Raw genomic sequence first — 23,580 nt, 5'->3', positions numbered from 1 at the left:
TTACTGAAATGTTACAGAATATTTCGAGTATCTTGGTTCCTAGGGTGCAAAGCCTACTGATGCTCATGTCCGAATTTTTTTTGTTAAGCCCTTCATGTAGCCAATTCTTGGATTTCTAAGGCACTGTGAAAGGCAGGCACTATGGACTCACACAATCATTCTCAGCATCCACCTTTTTGAAACCAAACATTTTGCAAGCACTCTTATTCTCTTATACAGAAAGTTATTTTTAAATATCAACAACTTACCAATACACACTACACATTTTAAGAAACAGTGTAAATGCTAAATGTACCTCACATTGAGGACTTAAGGGAAATACCTTTTTAAAAATTTTGTCACCTGTCAAACTAACTTATCCTTTTTGACAACTGGGCACAGCTTCACTCATAACAAGAAGTGGTTATCAGAAATTTACTGTGGTATTTTTTAGTGAAATTAACTGTAGTATTTTTTTTAATTTATGCTGTACACCATGCAAATTAAAAAAAAAAATCTTACTTCCATATTTATTTACTCTGTATTTGAGGAAGAGTTCTTGTATGCAGGTAACATAATAGCTTTTAGGGTGCAGTCAACATCACTTAATGAAGCTGTTTGGTCTCACATCCCTGATACTGAACAGCTCTTCGAAATGTGAGTAGTGATGTATAGTGCCATCTCTTCTTTTAATAAAAAGAGTGTCACTGATACCACTTCACCTGGATCTTCCTGCTGTGTCTATCAAGTACAGTAACAAAACGAAATGTAAATTTGTTACTTTTTAATACTTCCTACAGTACACTACTGTTGAACTTACTCCACTGGTTACCAATTGCTGCTGGGATCCATTTCAAACCACTCATCTTGGCATATCAGTCTCTGCACAGCTCTATTTTACTTACAGTCTCTGGTCTCTAGAATTAGACGATGAGTAAAATTCTCAGGTTATCAAACGTCCCCTTAAACGTCAACATTTTAAATTAGTAAACCAACATTGCTGTTCTAAAATTCCTGTTAGTTTCAATTTGGCCACAAGATGTCCTCATTATTAACAGTCATGCATTGTAAGAAGATACGGTATGAAAGCACCTCAATTAATATAGGAAAACAGATGGGAAAAATTGGTACCTATGAAGAAATCAACCTCACTGATTTGGAAAATCTTCATCTTCAGAGCAAATCAGTGAGGTAAACCAATAGATTTAACCAAACTTATTCATCATCTAAGCAGGAAGACTGTTGTTGCAAAGATTCAACAAACTTGCAAAGTAATTTGCATATACACCAGCTGGTTATGCAACTTTAGGAAATGCTGCAGGTACATGTGCTAAATATAAGCAGTGTAGTGAGAGGTGGTCAGTCTAGGGGACACCAGTGTGTTGTTTATGTTGAAGCTAGTTAGTTACTATGTGGAGTACTGAGCAGTTATAGGCTGTGCAGGCCCTGCTCAAAATTGGTGCTTTAGTGGATAGTAGGGTCTCTATGTATGTATCTTTCTGTGTGTGTACTAAAAACTTATAGTGTGAGAGTACACCAATCCAAAAGCAAACTTGGAGAGTTCCACTCACCCCACAATAATATGAGAATTTTAATTGTGTACACAGTAGACATGTTTAATGCTAAAATACATTATATAGTAACGTATCTAAGTAATTTTAGCATCTTCTTGTTTAGATGATGTCCATCACACTGTGGACCACTTGGCTCATGCTTCCTTATCACAAGTGGACAATGTTCAATCCAAAATAGTTTTTGATCTGCCAGCTGTTCATACCGGCACATTATTGGCTAACCCCCAAGTCACAACACTTGACTGTCATGAGAACAATATGACTGCTGTGTGCTGCACATGTCTGTTACACAAGGAAATCACTTTGTTTACAATATCAAATCATATGATTATAATGCATGGCAGTAAATATTCAGCAAGCACAACCGCACACTTTTCCATAACCCAGTGTCTAAAACATATCTGTATGTAACTCAAAGCTGAATACAGTTTCTGAAGTTATCACTGATATACTGTATACAGTGGTGTGAAAAACTATTTGCCCCCTTCCTGATTTCTTATTCTTTTGCATGTTTGTCACACAAAATGTTTCTGATCATCAAACACATTTAACCATTAGTCAAATATAACACAAGTAAACACAAAATGCAGTTTTTAAATGATGGTGTTTATTATTTAGGGAGAAAAAAAATCCAAACCTACATGGCCCTGTGTGAAAATGTAATTGCCCCCTTGTTAAAAAATAACCTAACTGTGGTGTATCACACCTGAGTTCAATTTCCGTAGCCACCCCCAGGCCTGATTACTGCCACACCTGTTTCAATCAAGAAATCACTTAAATAGGAGCTGCCTGACACAGAGAAGTAGACCAAAAGCACCTCAAAAGCTAGACATCATGCCAAGATCCAAAGAAATTTAGGAACAAATGAGAACAAAAGTAATTGAGATCTATCAGTCTGGTAAAGGTTATAAAGCCATTTCTAAAGCTTTGGGACTCCAGCGAACCACAGTGAGAGCCATTATCCACAAATGGCAAAAACATGGAACAGTGGTGAACCTTCCCAGGAGTGGCCGGCCAACCAAAATTACCCCAAGAGCGCAGAGACGACTCATCCGAGAGGTCACAAAAGACCCCAGGACAACGTCTAAAGAACTGCAGGCCTCACTTGTCTCAATTAAGGTCAGTGTTCACGACTCCACCATAAGAAAGAGACTGGGCAAAAACGGCCTGCATGGCAGATTTCCAAGACGCAAACCACTGTTAAGCAAAAAGAACATTAGGGCTCGTCTCAATTTTGCTAAGAAACATCTCAATGATTGCCAAGACTTTTGGGAAAATACCTTGTGGACTGATGAGACAAAAGTTGAACTTTTTGGAAGTCAAATGTCCCGTTACATCTGGCGTAAAAGGAACACAGCATTTCAGAAAAAGAACATCATACCAACAGTAAAATATGGTGGTGGTAGTATGATGGTCTGGGGTTGTTTTGCTGCTTCAGGACCTGGAAGGCTTGCTGTGATAGATGGAACCATGAATTCTACTGTCTACCAAAAAATCCTGAAGGAGAATGTCCGGCCATCTGTTCGTCAACTCAAGCTGAAGCGATCTTGGGTGCTGCAACAGGACAATGACCCAAAACACACCAGCAAATCCACCTCTGAATGGCTGAAGAAAAACAAAATGAAGACTTTGGAGTGGCCTAGTCAAAGTCCTGACCTGAATCCAATTGAGATGCTATGGCATGACCTTAAAAAGGCGGTTCATGCTAGAAAACCCTCAAATAAAGCTGAATTACAACAATTTTGCAAAGATGAGTGGGCCAAAATTCCTCCAGAGCGCTGTAAAAGACTCATTGCAAGTTATCGCAAACGCTTGATTGCAGTTATTGCTGCTAAGGGTGGCCCAACCAGTTATTAGGTTCAGGGGGCAATTACTTTTTCACACAGCACCATGTAGGTTTGGATTTTTTTTTCTCCCTAAATAATAAATACCATCATTTACAAACTGCATTTTGTGTTTACTTGTGTTATATTTGACTAATGGTTAAATGTGTTTGATGATCAGAAACATTTTGTGTGACAAACATGCAAAAGAATAAGAAATCAGGAAGGGGGCAAATAGTTTTTCACACCACTGTATGTGGTCAAACTCTTCAGTTGCAACTTGCAAAGCAAAAACAATCTGTGCTTTAAATCAGAAACCTAATTAAGTTTCCTTGTCATTTTCGTATATTTTTACTCTAGTTCAAACATATGCTTACATAAAGAACAGAAAAAGGGGACTACAAGCAGATGTACGATGTTACACGCTATCAAACAGTTCTAAAATGTATACCATTTTCATGTGGTGTTTTATTAATTCATATTACATCCAACTGCTACCATGAAATTTATAGACAATGCACTATAAATTCTACTGTGCACCTGTGTAAGCATTAAATGTATTAATTGATTTTCATCCATTAGCTTTCCAAATTTTCTTGATCCAATCTTGGGATCACATGGAATTAACTCTTTTTTTCTTTTACAAAATGTAAATTTTTTTTTGCCTTATAACATTGCCTTTTCAGCATGTAATCATTTTATACAAATTAAAGTGAACTAACCAGTAAACAGGCAAAGAAAGTCATAGCTCTGTACAGGTCTCACTGCACATTCTCAATGCAATTAACACCTACAAAAACATCAGAAAACTTGCTAGTGGAAAACAAATCATTCTATTCCATACTGCCCTGATTTGCTACAGAAACAGACAGTTAATGTACAATGATTCATTAGTTGACCAATTATTAAAAAATTGTCACATCTTAAAAATAGGAAAAGAATCATGTAAAACACACCAAAATTTAAACTACATCACCATGTCAAGGATGTGTATGAACAATGTCAAAGTCAAGTATACTCTGAAACCCAAATGGTCATTTCTCAGTTCTGTTACAATTTCCATGAATTTCCAAGAGTCACCGCCAAGCTTCACCAGATATGTTGTAACTTAACCACATTTTCTGTGGATGAGACAAACATACTAGACCAGACTTGTGAATGACAGTCTGTCTCATTAATGTAAATGATGAATGAACTTTACTTTGTAATAGTTTTATTAATATGTGTATTTAAGTATGGAGTTCAAAGACCAGAATGACATTTTTGGTGATTTGTTTCTAATATTAAGACATGCATTTTCTGCCCTTTGACAAGTCAATTCACTTCTCATGGTTGACAAACATTTTGGCATTTGTGTACTGGTGTCACAGTTTTACCTGCATTTTTTCATCCTTCTTAAGTGTATAGTTCTTTTTTTCCATTACAATCTCCACATTTACTTCTCCTTGAAGCACATGCAGGCTTGTGTTGCCTAGATCTTCACTCACAAAGTTTTCTAAACAAAGTCCTTAAAAAATAAAAATCAGCAATTTAGAAGAATAACCTTGTAGTGTTTTTGTATGTAAGAAAACATACATTGTTAGTACAGTGTATGGCATTAATATTTCAGTACCATATTACAATCAAGCCATAGTGTGGGGTGTACAACTTCCACTGGTTATGGACGTATCATAAACCTTCAATACTGAATTCCGAAAACGTCAGTAAATATACCTGCAAATCTTTCTTCACAAACCCTGAAAAATCAGGTATTATTTCCTACAGTATTTCAAAATGTTCATGTTACTTTAACCAATGACTCTGGCTCCATGTTAGTTTGAATGTTTATTCATACAAGAATGTTACAAAGGCTTGCCACCTTATCCGAAGTGGGTTCCTGCATTGTGTCATATTTTGCCATATAATGGAATAGTTACAGTATGTTTAGAAAATGGGTAGACTGATTTTGAGTCCACACCCAAGTCACTATCTGTAGCATTTTAAAATGTCTGTTCCTTTTTCTTATTTATGATAAATGGTCCATCTATCCACCTACGCAAAGTAGATGTCAACAACCTGTCTGAAAGCAAGCATGGGAAGAGAAAAGATGGGACACTTTTTTAGTTGAATCATTATATACATTAGTGCAAGATTTCAAATTGGGGGACCGTGGTCCCTAGTACAATGCTAGGGGCCTTGCTTGAGGCCACAGCAGTCTTGTAGAAGATAATGTTCTTAAATAAAATGTAATTCAAAATGTTCTTCAATTGTGTCTGAACAGGAGTAGGTCTATACTATATATATTTCATACAAAACCATTGGTTACACAGTGGCCAAACCCGAGTATCCACACTTTTCTACACTTCAAGTCCAAGACTGAATCTTACATTACTCCTGCTATGAGTCGGGGTATATTATTGGTGGCCCCTAACAGGTTTGGAGAACATTTTGGGGCTCCATGTATTAAAAAAGATATTTTAAAAATATTCAATTGCTGCTGGCAACTGCAAACTAACAAGCTCATAAAAAAAAAAAAATATATAGACCGAGGCATTCTGTTTTATAATGAAGTCCTACTACACATTCAAGTTTTGAGAACACCAACTGAGGACAACAGGCTGAACAAAAATCAATTTGTTTCAAATTTCAGGGGGAAAATGAAAAAAATTACATTTTAATATAATATAGCAGATCGAGTCACAAAGACAGAATGAGTCCCAAAAGTTGGGATGCCAACACGGCTAACTCTATTTAATTTCAAAAGCAACAGATGCGCAGTGGTGCTCAAACAAAGAATGCTGGCAGTCACATCCAGTTTGCCCTCTGGTGGTCGTTCCAAGTGTCAACTGGATGATAACATGCATACAAGACCACAAGATCACCCCCCACCCTAAGGGGTGGGGGTTAGGGTTGAATTTACATGTGTACCAAGTTTCATGAAAATTGCTCCAGCCATTCGGAAGTGATGCTGGAACATGCATACACACATATACTTTTATATAATCATTAAACATCAATACAGAAAGTATCAAAACATAAAAAGAGAACATCTTGTGTAACCTATGACTGTGTACTATGCCATAGTTTCACGGTAATTAATTCACAATAGGAAAACACAATCCTTGTTAACAATTTTACAAATTAAATTTGCTATACAAAATTATTCTACAGTATAAAGGTTTGCAAGTTGTGGGTCATCTTATAAAACTTGTAATCTAAATAAAAAAAAATCTCATTTTAATTGTGGCCTAAAGAAACTCACCAAGTCAGACTTTCCTTCACTCTTAGTCTTTTCATTCCTAGTGACATAAATGGCAAGCTTAGCTTGGCATAATAAAAGAAAAATTGCTAATCTGCTAACATTCTTTTTTGCTCTCAAGTTAGTGATGCCATAAATAAAAACCTGATATTTAAAACAAACACTCAAAATACTAAAAACACAACCAAGTACAGATAAGAGATTGTGTTGTAAAACAATAAAGAAAACAGTGGAAAACTGTCTCTGTTTGTTGGCAAAAAAGACACATCTCTGAGATGTTGGTTTAATTAAAGACAAAAAAGAATTAACTGTCACAATCCCGTGTACAACTCTCCAATGCAGATCACCAGTTCTCGTATTCAATGGTGGTTAGTTAGTACAGACTGTCCAAATTAGGGCCTACATACGCTTCACCTCCCAGTTTATCCCACCAGGGTGTATCAGGGTATCTGCATATTTGGGACTGGTATCGAACCAGGACACACACTTTATATAGTACCTTCCCTTCTGCAGAATCAAACAGAAGATGTTTAGTCTTTCTCAGTGTCCTGCAGTTCAACCACCCCCCGTCATCATGTTCTCTCTGGCATGGAAAAATAAATTTGAAAAGCAGACAAGGGCTCTGAATAATCTGTAGCTTTGGAACAGTCTTGCAACAAGCCCTTAGCTGATGAAGGCATATTCAAAAAAATCTGTCACAAAAACCTTTCTGCTGTTCGCAAAGAGCCCAGACCTAAAGCTGCAGCCACCTTCTCTGTGCTCAGCCTACTAAGTAGCTGCAGTTGAATCATATGTTTTATTTTTAAAATACCAGCATTTATCAGGCACTGTCTCAGAGATATTGGCTCTACTGCCATGTTAGAGATGACTGGCAATTCTAAAGTCCAATATAAATTTAAAGAACTTTCCTCAATAGGTCAGTCCAGCTGTTTCCAATTTCTCAGCACACTTCGGTAAATGTCTGCAATATTTCCAATAGGGAAGGAACCACTGTATATTAAGAAAAGTGCTTGCCCAATTTCAGGTTGCCTACTTGGCACAAGAGGGCACATGCTATTGGCTTCCAGGACACAGCCATATGACCATAGAGCAGCTTTTAAAAAAGCATTTTCCTACTACAAATGTCCACCAGTCCTTGTCCACCATCACTCCTGGGCAAGTACAAAATGCCTTGACTCAGCCAATGTTTTCCATTCCAAAAACAATTAACCAACTCCCTTTGCACTGGAGTAATCAAATCATGTGGAGGATGCAGGCAGCCAACCTGTGCCAGACAGCAGATGCAATGAGACGGTTTATGATTAGCATCCACTCTCTGTATGACAGTTGGGGATGTAGCCATCTCCATCATTACAGCTGATTTCTGACATTTTTTTGCAACTCTCTCCTAATTCTTATAGTAACTCTTTATTCCTCCCAGATGTATTCCTAGGTTTGTAATTCCATCTCTTATCCATTTCAGTCAAGATGGCAATGATGGAAAAGGACCCATCCAGTTTCCCAATAATACTCCAGAGCTCTTGGTCCAATTTACTTTAGCTGAGGATTCCTTCTGGAACCCATTCAGCACAGATACTAGCCCATCTACAACACAGCTTTGCAACTACCACTATGAGATCACCTGCATATGTCAGGATCTTCAAAGGCACTGTACACCCAGGGACAGACAATCCACCCACTATTCTCCTTAATTTGATAAGCAGGGATTCCATAGACAAGGCATAAAACTTGCCTGACATGGAGCAACCCTGCCTAATCCCTCTATTCACGCTAAATGGAGCACTCAGGCCACCATTGATTTTCGGTATACCCCGAATATCACTATGGAGCACCTGAATCATGGAAACAAAGAAAGGCAGTAATCCAAATCCCATTAGTAATCGCCACAGATACTGGTGCTCCACCCAATCAAAAGCCTTCTCCTGGTCCAACAAAATTAGACCGCCATGTAATCCAAACAGTTTGCTGAAATTAAATGTATCCCTAATAAAAAAAAAAAACGTCACATATTGACAAGTTGGGTACACCATAACTCTGATCAGGTTGAACAACATGCCTCAACACCTCCTTCAGTATAATAGACAATGCTCTAGAAAAAAATGTTGTAGTCGGTACAAGGTAAGGCTACTAGCCTCCAGTTTTTAATATTACACAGATCACCTTTTTGGAATGATGGTGACAACAGCCCTTCTACAGCTCAGGGGGAGCAAACTTTTATATAAGCACTCTTGCAGAACAGAGAGCAGGTACAGGCCCATCAACTCGCAAAAGAACCAGTAAAATGCAACAGTAGGCCCATCAATACCTGGAGCTTTATATACTGGACAGCTTGCCATCGCTTATGAGAGTTATTCAAGGGTAAGCCCTCCCTGTAAAACCATTAAATCTTCCCCTAGCACCTGCAGCAGCCATTAATAAAACTCTGACAAGTATTATCCGGGTCTATCAGCTCAGATGAAAAAAGTTTAGAATAAAAATCAACAGCAAATGCCCTTATTTGAAAAGAGCTTCTTAATTCACTTTCAGAGGGATCAGGCAAACAATGGATCATTCTGCTTTGGTCCAGTTTTCTTCCCAGCCCAAAAAAAGTACTTGGCTGAAGCATCAAACTCATTCTCTCTTGAAATCAAGCTCTGGACTTTACAGTCAGTTGTGTAAGGGCAGTTTTTTTCATTTTCAGCATTTTAAAGTGTTCACTTCCCCTAGAGGAATCAAAGTCCTGTTGGAATGCTGCTATGTCTTCCTCTAGTGCTTTCATAGAACCATTCAAGCTCAGTGTGACATTCAGCATGTACTGTTGATAGAACTGCCGAATTTGCACTTTACCAACATCCCACCACTCAGAGAGGACTCAGAGGAGAACTGATTAATCCTGTGTCCAAAAGCATTTAGAACAATTTTTAAAATGGGAGTCCTGACATAGAAGGCTATTAAAATCCCAGTGAGAACTTTGTCTTTAAGGGTGACATAAGCATGCAATCAGTGTGTGATCGGAAAGACTTGTGGGCAAAATGACACAGGATGTAAACCGGCTAAAATGATGATCAAAAGTATAAAATCGATCGATCCTGGTAAGGGAAAGAATGCCACCTCGTACCTATGCCCACTTGTTGCCCCAATTCAGAGCCCTCCACACTTCCTTTAGCTCATATTGTTCAATGAGCACTCCCAGCTCTCTAACAGATTGCAGGAGGGGAACTGCATGATTTCTGTCTAGGGTGTCATTAATGGTGCATGTAAAAATCCCCACCTAAAAACACACATTCATTCAGGTTACACTCTGATACAACATTTTAAAAAAGCACACCCTTTCTCGGCCATTAATGTCTTTTGTTTTCCAAATGTGTTGATCAGCACAAGCAGCCTGCTATCCCATCCTCCCCACCGCTGCTGCTCAAGTCGGTCAAACATTTCTCCCAGCTCAGGGCTCTTTATCTGGGTGTGAGATGCCTGGAATTGTATAGGGTAAATAATAAATTATTTGGAACACATGCATTTCATGTGTGTTCCGTGTCTACAACAATCTGGGTAAATGTAGGATGACAGGAAATGCGAGGCAAGAAATGTTGAACACATAGCTAAAACAGACACATTTTTCATGTTGTAGTACTAATGACAAAATTTTGACATGAAGTGTATAATGTGTCAAGACTTCAGTCCAAATATCAAATAAACACTTTCACAAAAGGTATAACAAAACAAGTGTGCTTTTATTCAAGAATGTAACTGAAGGAAAAGAAATTGGGTTCGGGTACAATGCTGACATGACCGCTTGGATGGTGCAGAGGTAAGAACTGCTGACTCATAATCAAGAGGATGTGGGTTTGATTCCAGGTCCTTCCTAGATTTACCATTTTGAGTAGTGAGCTGTTCTTATTGTTACTATTATTGAATAAAAACATATATTTGATATGAGTCTGTAACAGCCAGTATTATTTTTAGGAACTTGTAAAGGATGTTACTTTTCCTCACACACATGGGAGTTAAATTCGTATCAAGTCATTTGAACGATTTTTTTGATTCAGTTTTATTCTTGGATTATTGAATAAAACTGAATTTAAACTATTTTTTTTTTATTAAGTTTTCTTCTTGGACTCTTCGATCAAAAAAATCTTTCAAATGACATGTTGATGTGAATTTCCGTGAGCGAGGAAAAGTAACATCCACCATAGGCACTGCGGTGTGTTTGCTCAACATGACACCAACAAGAAATGACTGAGCTGCATTTGTATGTTTCCTTTTATCCCTTCAGTGTTAACTTTTACAAGTACCATAAATTTACACAGGCTAATAACAGTAATAGCAGCTTTTATAGAAAAGTATTATAAGCACATGGAAAAGCAAGTGTTGTTTAATACTAAACATTAAACATGTGAGTGTTAGGATTAAAAAGATTCATGTCCACATATTCTTTGTTATTTTGTATGAGCTAGAAAACGTCAGTATTTCATAAGCCAAAGGTCAGACGTGCTAGAGAGCCGAAGGATGGGCCCCCTCACTTAGAGAGGGAATATAAACTCTTTGGCTATAAATAATGTTAACAAGCAAGAATAGTCCTTATCAAACAGATACGATAGACAGAGTGGGGTTTGACACCCCCTCAACTAAGAATTATTGGTGGAATTAATTTGAGGCAGGATTAGAATAATGGACTGTTAGGAGTCAGATGAGGAAAAATAATGTCTTAAATGATAAGAAATGTAATAAATGTAAAAGGTGCTTATGGCTGGATGCTCATTGTTCCATCCGAGTTGAGCATGTATGTGTGCCATACAATAAAGCCTGATTCTGCTGCCTTTCCTGAAACTCCCGAGTGCTTTCTTTGGGGGTGAGGGTGCCCTTGCAGTGTCTGCCTGCTTCAACACACTCTACTCAAAACGGTAAATGTAAGGAGAATCCGGAACCGAAACTCCAACCTTTTGATTATAAGACAACAGTTCTTACCTCTGCACCAGCTAAGCTGACAGGTCTACTTTCTATTGATTTGGAGTTGAGCTTTACTTTTTATACATTGCCAGTAACATGCATATTGAATGATTTCTTTTTCTTAATTTCTATTCTTGAACAAAAGTGCACTTGTTTTGTTATACCTTTTATGAAAGTGTTTATTTGCTATTTGGACTTCAGTCTTCACACATTATACACTTCATGTCAACAATTTGTCAATTATTACTATAATATGAAAAAAATTTCTGTTTTAGTTATGTGTTCAACATTTTTTGCCTCGCATTTCCTGTCATCCTACATTTACACAGATCATTGTAGTCACGGAACACACATGAAACATATGTATTCCAAATAAATAATGATATATTATTTACCCTATACAATTCCAGACACCTAACTCACAAATAAAGAGATACAGAGAACAGGACACTTCCAGCAATAGCTTTAATCCATGTTGTTGGATGAGCTTTTCGAATCACGATTTCAAAAACAGACACCCCCTGAGGTGGCCATTCTGGCCTTCCTCAGTATAAACCTCACTTAACACAAAGAAAATAGTTAGGGGCAGGATAATAATTGATAACAAAATAGCAGGAAAAAAAATGGTAAATTCACAAACATTCAGACTCTGCCACACTCATTCCCAATTTCTTACAGAGCTCCACCCACTCACCTCTCTTGCAAAAGAAGGAAAGGAAGAAAAATTAATGGATTAAGAATTCAATCAGAAGTGTGAGCTGATGAGGCTGACGGTAGGTAAGGTGGGCAGGAGGAGGACCCGTGGTGAGCAAGAGAAATAACGGCCAAGAAATGGTGTTGGGGCAATGGAGTTGAGCTTTGGGTGTCTCAGCAGAAAGCAGGTGAGGTGGCTGGGACAAAAGCACTTTAATGGAAGAATGTGGTTTTACTCTTGAAATTTAACATACTTTTCGATTTATTTTTTGACTGATTTTAAATCCCATAATGAGCACTAGCGTTTGTGGATTATTTATACTACTATTAAAGTACTGTACTGAACATATTTATTTGGACACTGCCTGTGTGGAATAAAATGCACTAAACACTTTTCATTTATCTTGCTTGTTTGTGAGCTAATTGCACGTGATCATCTTGATATCATAACTATCTCTGACCAAGGAACAGGGAGATGGCAAAGCTACATACTATACATCCAGAGCATCACACTACTCTTAGTAAGTTCCCATCTGTGTCTCCATGGTGTTGAAGAACTTAATGTAATGTAATCTCTGGAATCCACCACACTACTTCCTTCTTCATTTGCTTAAATGGAAATGGTTCAGCAAATTCAATTTCTCTTCATAGAACATACTTCACATTACAGGACCCAGCTTAGTTCATCTTCTCTGGACTTCCACTAGCACTGCTATGTCTTTTTTATAATACACCCAACAAACACAATGCAACCCCCAACTTCTATTGAAAACATGTACATGTACAGCTATTTGTACATAAGAAAGTACTTTTAAAAGTTAATTTGTATTTTTTGTTATAGATTTCTAGTGCATTTTAACAACAAACTCTAAGCTATTTTTTATTTCGATTGTTTTCCATCAGCTAATCTCTGCGAACGAGATTATGTATGCAGACCTAACATAACTCTCTCTCCTCAACACATATCAAAAACATATTTGTACTGTACATACAGTACAAATAGCTTTGAAAAGTTAATATTTTTAATTTGAGATTTTTGAGACCCCGACAATCCCCCAACTGTGCTCTGCCCCGAAACTCTTAACGCAGGCAGGAATTGCTTGTCTGCTACCGGTGTAACTGCAAGTTCAGAGACTCATTGAGTAATGTGTCTGTTGCCCACTAGTTGATTCAGGAAACTTTTAAAACAAGCTGCTGACTTGGCCGTATATTCACATGCTGTTTCTCACTTGTCAATCTGAGAAAGGAGCGACTGCAAGATGATAACAGCGTCACTGCATGCATACTGGGGTTACTGAGAGTGCTGAAGAGACTGCTCCCATTTGGATAACTTTGAGATTACAATAAAGCTGGTATTTTTAAAAAAATCTGGAATCACCTTCTCTCCTGTGCAAGTCTGTGACCCACATATTATTTATGTACAGTATTTTTATATTGATTTAGAGTGCATTTTAACAACAAGCAACCAAGTTCTTTTTTTTCCATGTCTTCAGTCAGCTGATCTCGGTAGACTTGCTTATGGCTAGTGAGCTGGCATATGTAGCAAAAATATTTTCCATGATCTTGTCCTTGTTCTTTAGAATCGTGCAGATGGATGAACAGTTCATGTTATACAAACGAGCAATGTCGACCAATTTTTTGCCTCATTCTACTCTTTCAATTATGTTCACTTTTGTTTCCATTGTTATCGACTGGCACTTCTTAGCTGTACATCACCACTGCTTTCACACTTACTTCCAGACATCTTGGGATTGAAATAAAGCATGTTAACTCGACGCAAACAGAGATACAGCCAAAAAAACAACCACTTGTAGAGGATGCATGTATGTGACTGAGAATGTAAGCAGTAACAGCGTTGGTTTTGCACGCCTGGTGGCAGACACGCAAACTAACTTACACACTGCCTCGAAATTTGAAGTTATGGTATAATATTTCATTTTTCACTTATTTAAATAATTTTAAAATTTACTGGATATGCACATTTGCATCTTTGAAAGTTCGTAACTTGAAAGTTCACATGTAAGAGACTTCCTGTAATGGAATAATACTTGCTAGTTTAAAATCTTTTGGAATTTCCTCTGTATTCAGTGATTTTTGAAAAATGAGGATTAATGGTATACAGTATATATGTACTCACTAACCTCTTTAAATATTCTAAAAGAGTCATCTGGTCCAGCCTGTAATCTATGCACTACATCTCCTTCTTCAAATATCCTTGGTAGTCCCTGTTACTGTTTGAATGTTATTGACCTCTTCACACATCTAGACTTCAGAAAAATAATAGTCTGGAGCATTTACTATTTCACTGTCTGAATATTTTGTTCACCCTTACTGTTCCTAACAAACTTCACCTTTATTTGTCTTTGGCAGTGAGGAAGAAACTTCCGAGGAAGACAGGAATAGTTCAACCAATCAGCTTTTATTCAGTCACAGACGAGTACACTGATTCATGCGTTGCAAGGCAGAAGAGCGCAGATTCCCCTTTTCAGTAGGCTTTATAGTTTTTTTCCTTCCTCCCCTTCCCCTTACTTACATTTGTCTAAGCAATTCATATTATATTGCGCAAATTGGCCATCGGTTTCTGTTTTGTGTATGTATCAAATGGGTCCTAAAAAAGGAAGGGTCATCTTTCCTATGTCTAACAGACACATTCCTAAAGAGGAAGTTGTCCTAGGTCAGCTTACTGCACCCTGTCTTATGACAAACGCCTGTATGAATAACCTTCTGTTATAGCAAAACAGCATTGTCGGATTTTAACCCTTAGTAGCTTGCAAGCAGTTAATTTTTCTTTCAGAGCAGTAAAAGAAAAAAATATTTTTGGACAGTCTGTATTAGCTTACAGTTTTCCCCAATGCTGTGCTACAGTCATTGTTTCTTGAACTTAAATGAACTGCCCAATTCCTGCTGATGATATGCATCCCCATGATATGATGGTATTGCAACCATACTTCACCTTAGGGACACTACTTCTTGAAGCATGGGCAATTGCTTGCCCTCATCTATCTACAACACTACATTGATTCAATCACATTCCTTCTACCAATATAATAATCTGCACTTGTGCTTTAGGATTATATTTTCTTTATTGCTATCCTCCAATAAAGGTCAGTATTAAGTAGGGCTCTTGATTATGTTTGACTACTCGACTTTTAAGGCTCACTCAGCCACTGGCCTCAGAAAGTATTTCAAAGTAATTGCTGTCAACTCAGTGCATTTCTCTCAAGTGTATTTCTTGTTCAGATACAGAGTTTTTGAAGGAAGTGACTAGGTGGTGGTAAACAGCTTCAATTCCCTGATGATTAACTCTTTCTGGGTGGATGTCGACTTTTGTCGAAATTCAGGGGTAGAGGACAGTAATCACCTGTAAACTGCTTTAAAATCCACTATTACATTTTAGTTTGACTCCCTTTGCTAGAAGGAAGGTTAGCTTCATTGATTTGACCTCGATTCTTTGTACATGCATGAGTAGTGAACAGCAAACAATATCCAAAATGGCATCAACATCTGGTGAGAGACCAAAGCGAATGCGTAAAACAAAATACTCCGTGGACGTTTTATGTATTATCGCTGAATTGGAATCTGACTTGTCAGACTCTGATTTTGAAGCAAGTGATCTGGAGATGGAGATCGAAAATGGAAATGAAGTACCAGCATCATCTGATCGGTCCCCAGCTGATTGTGGTGATAAACACGTTCATGTAGCTGATGCGCCTACAGCAACATTTGCCTGGGGAGACTGTTACTTACGATGACAAGAGGTACAAACCAGATTGCATTAAACTGCGACTGCCACTGCAACCCACCTGCCACATGAACACAGCCAGGGAGCCAGCCCACCATACATTCCTGTTCGCCTCCAAACAGCCTCTGCTGCCAGGGACACCGAACAGGCACTGACAGCAGAAACAGCACACAGCCACAGATGTTTTATGATGATGTATGTATGTATGAAACCATCGCTTTGTGTGCTTTTCAAAAAACTGAGTTTTTTGGATAAAATATTCAGCACTCAGAGTTAAGTAAACATTGCTTGGAGGGAGATCCATACACTTTCATATAATTTGGAAATTCTCCAAATCTACTAGTGTGTGTAACTGTAACAAAGACCTAATTAAAATAAGATGCTTAACCCATAAGGGTCAAAACACTTTTATAAGTCACCACATGTTGACATTTTTTTGTTTTATTTGAAATAACAAAGGGAATAGGCAAAGAAAACTGTCCCACCTGGAAAGTCAGCAATAAAAACTACTTCTGTTTGATTGTCCAGTGCGTTTTCAACCTCTGAAAACTTTGCTCTCCAAGGTGAAAGGTCAACTAATAATGGCATAAGCCAAGGGTTTGATTTGAAAGGTGACCAGTCAGCCTTCACAATATCCACACGAGGGTCAAATATCCTAAAACATGAAGAGTTGTATAAGAGAAGATAACAGAATAACAGTATTTGGTCAATAGGACTAACAAGTTTTTGGTCATTTCATTAATATTACCAAAAGGTTATTAACATTTTCAAATTTGTTTATTCCAATTCAGTGTCATGGTGGACAGAACATAACCTGGCAGAACTGACCACAAGGCAGGATTCAGTTCTGGACAGTCAGTCTGCAGTGTGGCCCATTCATGCATATACCCTCCCAAACTAATACAGGGACAATTTAGTATCAACAATTAATCTAACCTACTCAGCTTTGGAAAACTGAAATAAAATTTAGCAGTTTATACCAAAAAAATGTACCTAAAACGAATGTAAATAAGTGTTATTTCCCCTTTTCTTAACCAAAGCTTGATGATGTAAATCTTACCATTGAATCCACACCTACCAAAGTGTGTCATTTCAATGACAGGATGTAGCAATCAACATCCCAATCTTGTATTTTAAATGTTTTTTTGAGGTACCAAGAAAAATTCATCCTTTTTTCTCATTAGAGAGTATAAAAGTTTTTTTTCTGAACATGTGCCACAATTGTGAGGTCTTTCTTGTCTTCTCTGCACACTTTACCAATCTAATACCAATTACTTAGACAAGAAATATTCCATTTCTAACTAAAGCTTTTATTTTCAGGTAGTAGGGTAGTGCCTTACCTCTGTTGGAAACGCTCGTTAATAGATACCCAAATGTCAAAATAGACTTCTGGTTCAGATATATTGTACTTTGTCAACTGGTGGCTCAGACATACAGCATACTGCTTCAGCATGTCACCATGATCCTTCCAGCGTCTACTCTGGGTGAATACCTAAGAAGTTTTATTAGAAAAAGGGTAACACAGTCAGATTATAACATATCTAAATGTCACATGACAAGATACAAATTTCCTTGACATAAATGCTGCCTCCATAAAGGAAACTCAGAATGTGAAACTTTCTCACCTTCTTATCATATGTTATATATATCCTATGAAAGATACAAGCATAAGTGTGCTTACACATGACCAGTTCCTAGGAAACAGTAGATGGCTTATGGTCCGCCTCTCTTAAATACACCAAAGTCTACATATTCTACCTAGTGAAGACAAAGCCCCTCCAGTTTCTGTAGCCTGCAAGTATACAGTCAGTCCATTTTCTTTCTTCAACCTGTATGCAAACAACTGCTTTAAAGATAATTATGCAAACTCTCACCAATAAATTCCAGTCCAACATTTGCAGACACTTTCAGAATCAGCTCCTTGGCACTTGGAAGAAGAGAGAAATTTCTCCCGATACTGTCTGACAACAGCCTCTAGGCTGGTAAAACTAATGTGCTTCCTGATGACTTCAGCTGAGCTCCCAATCAACCCCTAACCTAAGTGCAGCACTACTAGACAGCCACATATGCTCTACTTCTCTCAAAACAGCTGTTTACTCATTTTAAACACTGGAGAGATAAATTAGCAGCTCATATGAAATAAACAAAAAAGACTGAAAAAGATAACGCTGAATACATTAGGCCACTGGACATTTTGCTGAACCAACAGTATACTGAAATTTAATTTAGTGTATATTAAATATGCTGTAATCTGCTTACCCCTGGGTTCAGGTAGCCAATATCCCCAGTTTTGGTATCACGGTAAGTGATCTTAACATGCTGGTGAGATCGAGAATGGACCATCATGTCCCAGGAGTAACCATACAGACCATTGGTCCAGTTGTTGTATCCCTGTAGCAAAAGTCAAAACACAATGTTGGGAGTTGTGAAAATAAAGAAAGGAGATTCAAGAGGTGTTAAATCAGAAGAACTGAAAAATGCTTGAAGTCTTAATCCTAACTAAAGCAAGAGATATTCAATCATCACTTTCTCACATTTCTAAGCAAATACTTAACTATGTACTAAAGAACATCTTAATGTGTATATGTATGAATTATAGCAAGACTGACACACATCCTCATACCTGAGTGATGAAATGAGAGTAAGGCAAGAAGAACTGCTCAGCAATATAGATAATTGTGAAGACTGCCCCCAGCTTGTGGCGCAGACTTGCTCTGGTGGGCTTGACTTGCAGGTTTTGTTCAGCAGTTAACCCTTTCGCTTTCAGTTCAACTTCAGGGTAAAGGCAAGAAACACTAGTTTGTAGATTTGTCATCACAGGTGGCAGTACTCCACTTAGGCAGATAGGAAACTTTGCAAATAAACGTCTAGGCCAGTCAGGGTAGCAGAAAAGTGGTGATGTGGCAAGCATGGCATAGGGAAACATTCCTGGAGGGGTAAAAAAAATGTTACATTTTGGATTTGCTTTAACAGAACAATAAGAACACTGACCACAGGTCATAGGCAGCCCTCTTTGTGAAGTGATGGTGCAATACCAGGCTTTTGTTCTAATATTTTAAACTTAATGACTTTTACGATATGTGTCATTTAAATAGATGGTTTGATCCTTTTTTTGTTGTCTTGGTGGACAACAGAATTCCACCAATGATTAATTTATATTCCTGGGAAAAAATAAGGATCACAATGGAATAGTGTGGTAGAGTGATATTTTGTATGTCTTTATTTGTAAGTCAGACAAAGCAAATTGAAATTTTTTGCATGGTGGAAAGGGGTGACTCAAACTGGTTTGGCAAGGGACTCTGTGCAGGACAGTCTTATAAGTCAACCCCTGCAAGATGGCCACAAAGCTACACAGCTGGCAAGCTTCAGCTAAATAAATGGCATCCACTACTTAAGGGCAGGTGTGAAAAGGCAGTGTGTGTACCCATTGGTAAAGTATGGCTGTATGGGATTGGTTTTGAATCCGAGGCCATTCTGTACCATGACGCCCTATTGGCTTAAAGATTTGGATAGAAATGTATAAAGTTGGTCGTTTTACATCTTCCTCTCTCTCCCTCACACCATGGCCATGAAAAGAACAAGAGGTGCACAACTCGGCAGCCATATTGAGACAGGCATGCGGCCTGTCTTGAAGAAAGTGGACTAGAAACAAAGACTTGACCATTTGAGTAACTACAAGTTTGTGTGCCGGCTGAAACTACACATCTAGCATTTATCAGGTTGTATGTTTACCAATATTCACATGCACTTTGCTTCATTATTATTATTATTATCAATAATACATTATTAAAAGTTGTAATTTAACTCCTGCTTGTCATTTTACTCTATGACATTGCCTGAGGTTAGAGATGTAGAGGGGAAGGTAGGGAGAAGTTATAAAGTGCAATACCTTATAAACAGTGTTAGGTCTATGGGATTTGAAGCATTCCAATAAAATCTACACAATAAAAAGAGTACAAAAGGGAAAAGTAGAGTAATATAGGACTCTACCAAGATAAAACAATTAGTATCTCTTAATCTTCATTTTTTTCCATTTAATTTTAAGTACTTTATTTAATAAGCAGTTTCTTCATTAGAAACATTTACAAATCGTGCATCTTAGCAATTGGATGCACATTTGCGCATTATTGTGGCCTCACTGTTGGATAGGAAATAAAACAGTCAGGTGTTCATAATCTCAACAACAGGATAATTTATCATAAAGCACCACATTTTGACAATAAATAGAGATGTACTAACATAGCCATGGTTTCAAACTTCACAGAGAAATAAAAAATACACTAATGAAAATTTCTGAGACTCTCTAACCTCTTTAACAATGAGAAAAATATTTTAGACTTAAGAGCTGTGTTGTTTGAAATTATAAGAAAAAATACATTAACTTTCAAAATCTTGTTTTAATACAGATTTGTGACTTGATGTTTATTAAGATATATGTAGGATACTCCCTATTCTATCTGATAAGACTGAATTAAACAAAACACATATTTGATAAGAATGCATTTTTCTACTAAAGATTTGATCCGACACAAATTTTTCAATGATTCAGCTTGAGTGAATGAAACAAAATCATTAAGCAAATGCATTAAACCCATGGCAGACAGCTTTTAAATTAATACTATCATTGTTGCTTTCATGTAAAAGTTGTACCAGACAAAATCCTCTTCCATTTTAAATTCATATATTGCATCAAACACAATTTGCATTGAGATTAAATATATTAGTGCATTTCTTGACAATTCAAAGCAATTATAAATCAAATGAAAGTGACAACAGGTTCACTGGAGAGGCAACAGCAAGGCAATCCCCAAAAAGGGACTGGTTTTGCAGATGGTGACCACAGACAATTGCTCTCTCCTAATCCTTTCTGACCGATTCTTCTATAGTTTTTCTAGTTTCCTTATCACTACTGATAGCATGAGGCTGTACCTACAACTAATTCAGGTTGCACAGGTAGTCCAGCTCCTCCAGGATGGCATATGTGCCGTCACAAGAAGGTCTCAAGAGCATGGAAGAGATACCAAGAGACGGGCCGTTACACGAGGACAGCTGGACAGGGCAGTAGAAGTATTCCCCCCTGAAGAAAGGAACAATGAATGTTCCGATGGCTTCTCTTCCACTTCGATTTGTATGTGTAAATGATTATACTACAAGGTATATTTTGAGAGAAATGTTTCTCTCTTAAGTGAGTTGAAATTTGTACCATATTTGTCTGGGTTCTTGTCTATTTAATATTTTCACTATGGTTACTGAAGGAGTATATATGCAGGTTCAAGTATGTGCTACATTTCTATAAACAACACATTCCCAGTATGCAGGCACCCCATGCTGTGTGTGAATTTTGATAAGAATGATAATTGCAAGGTTAAGTGGCCAATCTACTAGACAGTTAATGAATGAAATAAAAAGAACCCTTATAGGTTTATTTTTATTTTTAAGCAGAATTCAATGTTGGGAGTTTTTGCTTTCTTTCTCTTGAAAGTCAAAAAAGTTCTATTTTAGTCTTTACTTAGTAATTTACTCTTTAGTAAATCTGTAAAAAGGCTGATACATTTGCATTTGGCCATCTGTACAGCACTCTTAAGTCTGCCTTTTTAACGAACAAAAAAGCTGTATGGCACCAAAATTAAGTAACCATTTCTAAAATACAGGTATACTACTTGTATGAAATCAATACATTTTCAGATATGTAATACTATACCAGCAAAAAAATTGCCCACATGAAACATCAAGAAGTTTTTTTTTTTTGGCCCAATAATAACTACTACCAAGATGAAAGCCTTTTGGGACAATTGCATACTAAAAATGCATGCTTCCCAAAGTAAACTGCTTCCATTTGCAAATACGGGGATTCCAGATTTAATTATTTGGCTATAGAATTAATGCAGTTCTTTTTTTATTTGAATAAATATGTGTTTTATTTATATTTAGCTTATGACTTCTAGATGAATATGTTGACCAATAGGTTTAAAAGAAAAAAACTTCAGTGATAATGATGACCATTTATCAGTCAGTTCATTATATAAATTTATCAAGCTACAGGTACATGTTGTTTAGAGTGTTTTGTTCTTGTTGTTGTTGCACAAATTAATTAAAAGCAGATCAGGATAACATGACCATGGGCCTCATGTATAAACGGTGCATACACCCGTTTCCATGCTCACATCACGATATATAAAAACTAAACTTGGTGTAAAGCCACGCACATTTTCACGGCAGCTCGATCCCTGGCGTAAGCAAGTTCTCCTCTCGTTTTTGCAAACTGGCGGCACCCAGCATCAAAGCAGTGCTATTGTTCCTGTGCGGTTTCCCTTTCTTTTTTAGATCCACATCCCTGACGCAGCTTTATCAAATACACTGAAATTAACCGCATATTGTTTATTAGTTTAAGGCATCTGATTGTAATTAACCTGTAAAAATATAATGGTCCACGGAATGGTCAAACTATTCCAAATACTATAGCAAGAGTATTTATCCCATTGTATCTGAGTGTGGAATCACAGTTCTACAGCAGCTGATTGGAAAGAGAATTACCGGTATACAGCATCAAGCACACACTGCCTCAGCCATGCGCACAGTCTATTTGAACTTCAACCATACGGCAAATGCTTCAGAGCCTTTCCTGTAGGGACTTCGTGGTTCAGAAACAGTTTCATCCCAAGAGCTCTAAACACAATCAGTCCATCAAATGCTCCTTGTAGAACTGTTTGTACTTACAAGTACAATTACCTCATTGTAAACTTGCGATTCAGTTATAATATTTCACAACCTAAGCTACTTTATAAAGCGTGTATGATGATGATATTTTTATGATGAAATGCAGCAAAGTATGTTTATTAGATTATACAGATAAACGTTTAACATCATTTAAAAAAATATATATTGTTAATAATTAAACATGTGAGGACACAGTGTTGCAGCACTAGCGATGAGCTGGTGTTCTGTTCAGGCATTGTTCCTGCCTCACGCTGTATGCTTGCAGGGGCTGGCGCGACAGTGGATGGATAGATGGACAGAGAAATTAAACACGTACTACAAAGATAATTCAATGTTCCTTAAAAGTTTGAAGAATCGATGGCTTGACATTTATTAAAGAGCCGATTGTGTGGCGATTGGTTATGACAGGAATTGGGGATTAGTACGTTTGAAAGAGACAGTACTACTTCAATAAATAATTTCATTGAAGGTCACGCACAGCGTAGCAAGCATCTTGCGGGAGGCAGGAACAATCTCTGGAAGGGGCGCCAGCTCGTTACTATCACTGCGCCACCATGTTCCCATGTTTAATATAAACTTTAATTCCTATTATCATGAAAATGATTTCAAGTATACAGTGGTGTGAAAAACTATTTGCCCCCTTCCTGATTTCTTATTCTTTTGCATGTTTGTCACACAAAATGTTTCTGATCATCAAACACATTTAACCATTAGTCAAATATAACACAAGTAAACACAAAATGCAGTTTGTAAATGGTGGTTTTTATTATTTAGGGAGAAAAAAAAATCCAAACCTACATGGCCCTGTGTGAAAAAGTAATTGCCCCCTGAACCTAATAACTGGTTGGGCCACCCTTAGCAGCAATAACTGCAATCAAGCATTTGCGA

At 37.4% G+C, this 23,580-nt stretch overlaps 1 protein-coding gene across 1 annotated transcript in view; it reads right to left on the bottom strand.

Annotated features, from left to right (window-relative positions):
• The window catches only part of ggcx (gamma-glutamyl carboxylase), a 67,311-nt gene that overhangs the window by 12,525 nt on the left and 31,206 nt on the right, over positions 1–23,580 (bottom strand). Inside the window, exons 8-12 of the mRNA XM_051930466.1 lie at positions 18,599–18,903; positions 18,235–18,366; positions 17,316–17,467; positions 16,461–16,630; positions 4,753–4,883 (exon numbers count right to left, since the gene is read on the bottom strand). Of these exons, the coding sequence (XP_051786426.1) occupies positions 4,753–4,883; positions 16,461–16,630; positions 17,316–17,467; positions 18,235–18,366; positions 18,599–18,903 (890 nt within the window). The remainder of the gene's footprint in view (positions 1–4,752; positions 4,884–16,460; positions 16,631–17,315; positions 17,468–18,234; positions 18,367–18,598; positions 18,904–23,580) is intronic.

This window comes from Erpetoichthys calabaricus, chromosome 1 (assembly GCF_900747795.2).
Source record: "Erpetoichthys calabaricus chromosome 1, fErpCal1.3, whole genome shotgun sequence".
Taxonomy (NCBI): domain Eukaryota; kingdom Metazoa; phylum Chordata; class Cladistia; order Polypteriformes; family Polypteridae; genus Erpetoichthys; species Erpetoichthys calabaricus.
This window is presented reverse-complemented; position numbering and strand designations above follow the sequence as displayed.